General features: G+C 47.8%; 1 protein-coding gene across 1 annotated transcript; it reads right to left on the reverse strand.

Annotated features, from left to right (window-relative positions):
• On the reverse strand, positions 1–3,972 carry Neurod1 (neuronal differentiation 1). Its single transcript, NM_019218.3, has 2 exons — positions 3,897–3,972; positions 1–2,413 (listed from the first exon to the last, which is right to left on the reverse strand). Exon 2 carries the CDS (start codon positions 2,400–2,402, stop codon positions 1,329–1,331), a length of 1,074 nt encoding a protein of 357 aa, NP_062091.1. The 5' UTR covers positions 2,403–2,413; positions 3,897–3,972; the 3' UTR covers positions 1–1,328.
• Between the last annotated feature and the right edge of the window lie 4,060 nt (positions 3,973–8,032).

Raw genomic sequence — 8,032 nt, forward strand, 5'->3', positions numbered from 1 at the left:
TTTTGATTTTCAATACTATTTTTATTGCAACTGCATGAGAGTTTTCTAAATTGTGCATTACACCATAATACACAGGATTACGAACAAGATTACAGTACATGTCCATTCCAGTAGTACCAGCATCACATCGCAAACAGCACTTATTCTGGACTGCATTTTACATGCAATAGCTATTGTTCTAATTATGGATCAGATGGTTTGAATTTTATTTAAACTACTGTACTAATTGACTACACAGGTATAAACCCCAACATCAACAACCTGAATAAATTTAGGCTCAGATTTATTACATGAATAGATGACAAGCCACCATTTGTTTGACTATGTATAAAATCATGCATTTATATTTTCTCGAAACATCAATAACGTCAGACACTCCATAAAAATCATTGACTTCAAAGAAGTGAAAGACTAAAAAGAAAGAGTGCAAATTGTGGGTGATAGTCGAGCAGCTTTTGATTTAAAGGAGTGTGTGTTGGCATTTATTTATATTATGTATTTACAAGCGTGTGCAAGGAATGAATCGATATGTTTTGATAAGGAATGCATTTCTTTTTTTCCTCTTGAGTGTTATGGGTCTGGTTTCTACTTTAGGGAGAGGGAAAGACTTTAAAGTGAGATGAATTGCTCAAATTGTGCAATTTGTTGTTTTTCTCTTTTCTTTTCTATTTTTTTTTTTTTACAATTAGAGAAGAAAGAAGTGCTAAGGCAACGCAATAACTTTCTAAGCACTTTTCTGCTGGTTTAAATTAGTTAAATTATTTTTGTATAAATTAGATATAATTCTACTTTTCTGATATGTATAAAAATTGATGAAGCTGCATGGTTTTAAAATAGGAAATCCACGTTATAAAAAGTCATTAAAAATTCTGTACAAAATCACAACAAAATAATTCGGCATGGGAAAGGTAACAAGTAGTAAAATGCTGGTTGAAAAATATATATTTATATATACTTTAATTGGCCCATTACTAGTTTAAAAATTGCATAGATCCTAATTATTGCTTGATTTTTTTATCCCGATCAGATAATTAATACGATCTGAATACAGCTACACGAAATTCGTGGTACACATTTTCCTTTTTTACTTTACTGTACTATTATTTTTTAAAATAGAAGAGCTATAGAAAACAATAGATAAGGTGAACAGGAACTTTGATCCCCTGTTTCTTCCAAAGGCAGTAACGACAATAAATACATATATCCCTTGAAGCTTCGAGTATTTGCACTTTGCAGCAATGTTATCAAAAGGGCTGCCTTCTGTAAACAGGACAGTCACTGTAAGCACAGTGGATTCGTTTCCCGGGAATGGTGAAACTGACGTGCCTCTAATCGTGAAAGATGGCATTAAGCTGGGCACTCATGACTCGCTCATGATGCGAATGGCTATCGAAAGACATAATATTGTCTATGGGGATCTCACAGCGAGGAGCAGCGGCACCCGAGGAGAAGATTGATCCGTGGCTTTGGGGCCCTGCCAGGGTCGCTGCAGGGTAGTGCATGGTAAAGGCATAATTTTTTTCAAACTCGGTGGATGGTTCGTGTTTGAAAGAGAAGTTGCCATTGATGCTGAGCGGCGGGCTGAGGGGTCCGTCAAAGGAAGGGCTGGTGCAATCAGTTAGGGGGCTTTCAAAGAAGGGCTCCAGGGCTGCGCTGTAGGCGTGTGGCGGCGGCTTGACGTGGAAGACATGGGAGCTGTCCATGGTGCCGTAGGGCGGGCTGGGCAGTCCAGGGGACTGGTAGGAGTAGGGATGCACCGGGAAGGAAGCGCTGGCGGTTGGCAGGTGTGGGGGCATGTCCGGATTCTGCTCAGGCAAGAAAGTCCGGGGGTTGAGCTGCAAGCAGCCAGCCACCAAATTGGTAGTGGGCTGGGACAAACCTTTGCAGAGTGTCTGTACAAAGGAGACGAGGTCTGGGCTTTTGCCTGAGCGCAGGATCTCTGACAGAGCCCAGATATAGTTCTTGGCCAAGCGCAGTGTCTCTATCTTAGACAGCTTCTGTGTCTTAGAGTAGCAGGGTACCACCTTTCTCAGGTTGTCCAGCGCCGCATTCAGCCCGTGCATGCGGTTCCGCTCGCGGGCATTGGCCTTCATGCGTCTTAATTTAAAACGCTCTAGGCGCGCCTTGGTCATCTTTTTCTTTTTGGGGCCCCGTCTCTTGGGCTTTTGATCATCCTCCTCTTCCTCCTCCTCTTCCTCCTCTTCCAGATCCTCATCTTCATCCTCCTCCTCTCCCCCATTTCTCAGAGAGTCCTCCTCTGCATTCATGGCTTCAAGCTCATCCTCCTTCTTGTCTGCCTCGTGTTCCTCGTCCTGAGAACTGAGGCACTCGTCTGTCCAGCTTGGGGGACCTTGGGGCTGAGGCTCGCCCATCAGCCCGCTCTCGCTGTATGATTTGGTCATGTTTCCACTTCCTGTATTCAACAGGGAAAGAGGCAAGCAGAAAGAGGAAAGAAAGAAAATATCCACCAGCTATAGTTAAAAGCTGGATAAGTCTTCAGCTCCCTCTCCCTCATCCTACAGAAATGCACACAAATAGAAATACACAGGAGTTCCTTGCAAAATGGATGCCTCTAGGAAAAGTTAAAGTTAAACGCAGCGCTTCATGCTGGCGTGTCTGTGCCTCGCTGCTGCGTACTGGACATCACTGGGCTTGTCGTGAGTGGCTATGGGTGTCTTCCTAGTGATCAGCTTAACTGTGTTCTGGGCAATTGTCTGGCCAGGTACCCTCTGTAGAAATAAGTGCAGAGTGCACGTTTTTCTGAATGCGTCCCAAGTCACTCCCAACTCACAAAAAAAAGGTGTGTTTGGAAATGGAACGTTCTGAACTCATCTCTGTTCTGGCTTTCCACTACTTAGAGGTTTAAATAAAGTGAAAAGCCATTACGTAATTTACTAACACTGACCCCGATTTTTAAGAAGATTATACAGAAGGGAGAGCCAGTGCACGGAGGAGGAAAAGTAGATTCCACCGAATTATTTCCCCACCAACGACACATTTGGCCACAGAAGTGGGCATACGTCTTCCATCCCTCCCTTGCCTTTCTTTCCTTGTCTCACCCCCCCGCCCCCACCCCCGCTAAATTCCCACCTTGTACAAAAGCTCTGGCTCCCAGGCGAGGCTCTCCCACGCGCTGGGGATCAGGTGCAAAAGGCTCCTCTCTAATAAACAGCCCATTGAAAGGGCCGCCCGCTCTTTATTGGAGCTTTTCAAAGTTCGCCTCAAACCTCGCTTTAAAAGATGGAGTAATTACAATGGTCAGCGACTGGCAATGGTGAAGGTGCCGCTTCTAATAAGGACTGTAAAAAGCCTTTAGTAAAACAATTGAATGTCTAGCCCCAGCAGAGGCTACCGAGGACTTGGCTGCCTCTGGGGCAGTAACAGGTAGCAGAAAAATCTTCCTTTTCTCCCCCTCTTTCTACATTTCCGCTAAGCCATCTCAGAGTTCAGCCAGTTTTTCCGGACGCGAGTACCCCATCCTCCTGGAATCATCTCATATGCACAGTGCGTCTAAATATCTGTACACCAAATAAAACTCTGGGCAGCAGGTGCTTTTTTCCTCTTTGCCTCTCTGGAATAAGTGAGAACTTGAAGTGGTTGTTTGCTTTGGGGACTTTCAAATAACCGCTTACAAATAATTACAGTTACTCCCCTCCCCAAACATTCTAAAAGCTTCTATACTATTAAAAATTAAATGTAATTAGAAAGCCTGCAGGGGGTACTTGAGTGCTGGGACTCATTATGTGCGAGTACTTGTGGGCAATTACAAGGAGGGACACCAGTCTCAAATATAGGGACAACTGACTCCATGAATGTGCACATGCAAAGTACCAAGGTACAGCTCTTCAATTATTGCTTTTATTCTCGGGAGAATAAAAAATAGGAATCGTAATTACCTGTTGTTAAAAGGTTCTGAATAGTGACGATCTCATAACCCTGGAGCCTCGGGACACCTTGCCTTCTGCGTGGGCGAATTCCTCGTGTCCCGGTGGCGCGGGGCGCTAGGGTTATATAGCCCAGTTGCTGAGGCTGAGCGCGGGCGGGGCCGTGAGCTGAGCAACGAGCAGGTCCCTGCGCCCCGCAATAGCGCACGCGTCCAGGCTGAGCGACTCCCGCCCCCCACTCACCCCTCCCTAGAACTCCCCTCCCGCCCCTTTCCACCACCACTCCCCTCACCCCCACAGTACCTCCGCCCCTGCTCCTTCCTCCCCGGCATGCGCCATATGGTCTTCCCGGTCCAGCCAAGAGCCGGGAACCACGTGACCTGCCTATTTGTATGCCGCGGAGCGCTCCATTCCGGCCCCTTTGTGGCCAGAAGAAAGTGGCCCATCTGTCGCCAGTTAGAGACTCCGCGGACCTGTTTTTACCCGCAGGAGAGATTAACCCTTTGTGGCAGCAGAAGACAGAGGACATAGGGGAGGGGTTTGCGGGAGGCAAGCGGGAAAGGTAAAGGAAGATCACTGAGTCTATGTCCGAGCCTGAAACCTGCTTTAGTGCAGGCAAGGAGACAGAGGTGAACCAGTCACAGCCGGGATACTGAGGTGCGCTGAAGGGTCCTTCCCTTGACAATAGTCTCCAGTGCAGATTGACTGTCCTTTCAGAGAGACCCATCCCTTGGCTTCTACCCCTTGGCAGAGGCTTTGCTCATTGCCATGAAAGGGTGGCTGGCTTCTAATCCCCATCACCTCTCTAAGCAATCATATATTTCATATAAAAACTACCCCATCTGGAAATGCAACCTTGACCAGTTGTCAACCTTTCTGACTAGAGCATCCTTTGCAGGTCAGAAATTTTATACCCTACACTTTCACTCTCCAAATGTCAGCCTAACCTTCACCTGCTTCTACACCTCGAGACCTCACTAAGAAAGTCTTCAAGTCTAATCCCTCGAACTTGGTGTCTAAAGCTAGTTTCTGCCAGCAAACCTTGATTTTGGTCTTCAGATGCTGCTGTAGTAATAAATGACCTCACCTAGCCAATTTAAGGAATACTAAGATTAAATACCCCTCACCAGAAGTGGGAATTTCATCTCTGACAGGGATCACAGTCTTCCTTGAGCCCCTGATGCTCAGTCACTGGCCTTGGAATCCTGGGTCAGAAGAGGCTCAAAGAGAAGCTGCAATAGGTGTCATTTTTTCTATCGGGGGCTCTCTGTTTTAAGTCAAGCAAAGTCTATTGTGGAAGAGCATAATCTATTCCTAAATACGGAGTCTATCTTCTCCATCTGAATGAGGCATGTTTCAGAAAGACGCTCCTCCAACCCTGTAGCCCAAGAAAAGTACCTGAGGAAGAACAATTGGGCCCCTATTTCTTTCCAGCTCCTCTTCTAATTCTTTATCAAGTTCTTACCCTCTTCAACCCCTTTGCAATGAATACATCCTACTTGAATTGCTTATGTAAAGGCAGTTGCCCTTGAGTTTGCAAACAGTGTCAGGGTTGAGTGGCTGGAGTGGGGTACATCTGGGGAAGGGGAGGAGGGTTCTAAGGAGATCCTGCGCATGTGTAAGGTATTGCAAGTCACCTTCCAGATCCAGAAAGAATCTAAAAAGAAAAAGCAAGGCATTGTGGGAGTTCTTTGGTGGCTTAAAATATGGCACCAATTGTTCTGGGATTCTAGAGATGGAGTTTTGCCTTTTCTTTGTTCGGTCAACATGCAGAGCAAACAAGGAGCACTGTCCTTTTGGAGTGCTGAGTTTAAATCCCTGGAGCCTCAGAAAAACCTCGAAGTTTTTAAGCACAGTAGAGGCAGACTTTATTGGGACCGCCCTTCTAGGAAGAACTTGCATATCCTGGTTCAGTAATTGTAACTCGAATCCTGGCTCTCACCTCTGTTTTAGGGGCCGCTACAGGAGAGTAACTGGGGCGCGGTGGAAGTTATGGCTCAGGGGATCTGACAGACCAGGGGTTGTGAAAAAGAAAAGCTATACCTGCCTATTCGGGGACTTGAAGTAAGATCTCTCCTTCTGTGAGAGTTCATGCTTGCTTAATTCTAATGTGGCCCTGATTCCAAGTCTGAGTCACAAACATCCAGGCTTCCAAGTGTCCTCTGACTTCCGGGGAAGGGGAAAGCAGTGATTGCCTAATAAGGATGGGGGTTAAGGACTTTTGCTTTGTAAAAATAGGTGTGTGTGTTGGGGGAAGGGGCAACACTGCGAGGTCACCTGAATTGCACCCAGCTGGAACACGGAACGCTCGGAGAAGGTCGGCGCTGGGGCCCCTGACCCTGGCCGGCTGTACAGCCCTAACGCGCTGGTAGCTCTGTTGGGACAGTGGGTATTTCCCAGTTCTCTCTGCTTGCCTAGCGGGTGAGCGCACTCCCCCAACTTTGGCCCCCTCGGGCGCCCTAGGCAGCCGGGCGACACGCGAGCTGCACGCGTAGGCAACAAAAGCCGCTTTTCATGACTCAGTGCCCTCCAGCAATGCCCTAAATCTGCCACCCCGCCGGGCCCTAGTCTCCAGCGAGGCACTGGACCTGCGTCGGGGCCGTTACAGCCGCAGCCCGGGAGCCCGGAAGCCAGGGAAGCAGAGGCCTTGGGAGGGATGGGGGAGGAGAGAGGACAGAGGAGTGTGGCCTGGCCATGGGGCAGGGGCGCATTCACAGAGCTAAGATAAAGAGCTGGGTCGTGGCCTGCAGCGTCCCGGGTGGTGACCTGTTTTTCTCAGAAACAGATGCTTACTTTCCATGAAAGGACCCAGTGTGTCCGTGGCTGCCCACCGACTCGGATGTCTCCCAAGTCTCTTCCTACAGAGCCTAGAGTCGACCTGGGCATGTTCAACCCCCAGGAGCCTATTGGTACCCAGCATAGCCAGTACTTGGAGACCTTGGGGTGCGGTGGATCCCTAGATCCATCAGCTGAGAACTAAAACCCTCTCTTAGGTGTATTTAACTGTTACCCTTTAGAAGGTAAGAGGGTGCTGGTTCGGATAAGACTACCAACCAGGGTTGCTTTGGCTTTGCTCATCCGCCTCTCTGGAGGCGGTTGGGCCAGAAGCTGGAATTGCCGCGACTAGACAGGCAGGCGACAGGAGAGAGCCAGGAGCAAAAGAGACGCTATTAAAATGCCTCGCTATCGCCCGGAGCGCAAAACCCGTTCTCCCCAAATCTCCTGGGCTTACGGCATAATCTTAATTAAGATAATTGATTCATATTGCACCTGCGAGAACGAAAAAAAATTGATTCCAACCCCCAACTCCACAAATTGCTTAAAGCTATTGGATGGAGGACGCTGAGGCTGTGATTTGGGGAGTGATTTAGTGCAGGGCTTCCCCAGCTTGGCCTGCCCGAGCCCTTTTATTTATTATTTACGTTCTCTAGATCCCGCTGGGGCCTTAGTGGTTCCCCTCCTGGCGCCCACAGACCTCGAGAGAATGCACCTCCGCTTCCCTGTCAGAATTAAGGGGCTTCCTTTAAATCCGCTCAGCATTCAGAATCAACAACATAAAAATAAACGATGCCAGAGCACCTTGGCAGACGCGGCTCTCAGGCACATTTGTTGTCAGAAAGCCTGCGTGTGCAAATGTGTTAAAGCGCGATTGTGGTTGAGTGTTCAAGCGTGTGAATCTGGGTGTGAACGTACGATCACGTGTGGAACTATATGATCGTGGATCTATGATTATGTGCGTGGTTGTTGATGTGTATTCGACATCTGAGAGCATAAGTGTATATATTGGTACTGTGTTTGTTGGGGGTAGTGGCTATATGCCCAAGGGTTTCACTTCTTATGTAGTGAGGAACAGCTTGTGGCTTAAAGGGGTCGCAAGCACCCTGTGTTTGCCAGACTTTGCCATAACAGGAGAGAGAGAGAGAGAGAGAGAGAGAGAGAGAGAGAGAGAGAGAGAGACCTATTGTAGCTAGGAGTGAAGGGCCAGCTAAGCGCACAGGATACCCTTAACAATGGCTGACACCTTAAGATGGGGAAATAGCCAAACAAGGTTCTAAAGGCAGAATAGAAGACTAGCCAGCTAGGCTTAGTAGAGCCCAGGCAGCGGGAGAGAAATAACTTCCTGAGAGAATCAGCACCGTGGACAACGC

Source organism: Rattus norvegicus, chromosome 3 (assembly GCF_036323735.1).
Source record: "Rattus norvegicus strain BN/NHsdMcwi chromosome 3, GRCr8, whole genome shotgun sequence".
NCBI classification, from domain to species: domain Eukaryota; kingdom Metazoa; phylum Chordata; class Mammalia; order Rodentia; family Muridae; genus Rattus; species Rattus norvegicus.

Coding starts and splice junctions, on each gene's coding strand:
- Neurod1 (NM_019218.3), bottom strand. CDS start 2,402: ATGACCAAATCATACAGCGAGAGCGGGCTGATGGGCGAGCCTCAGCCC.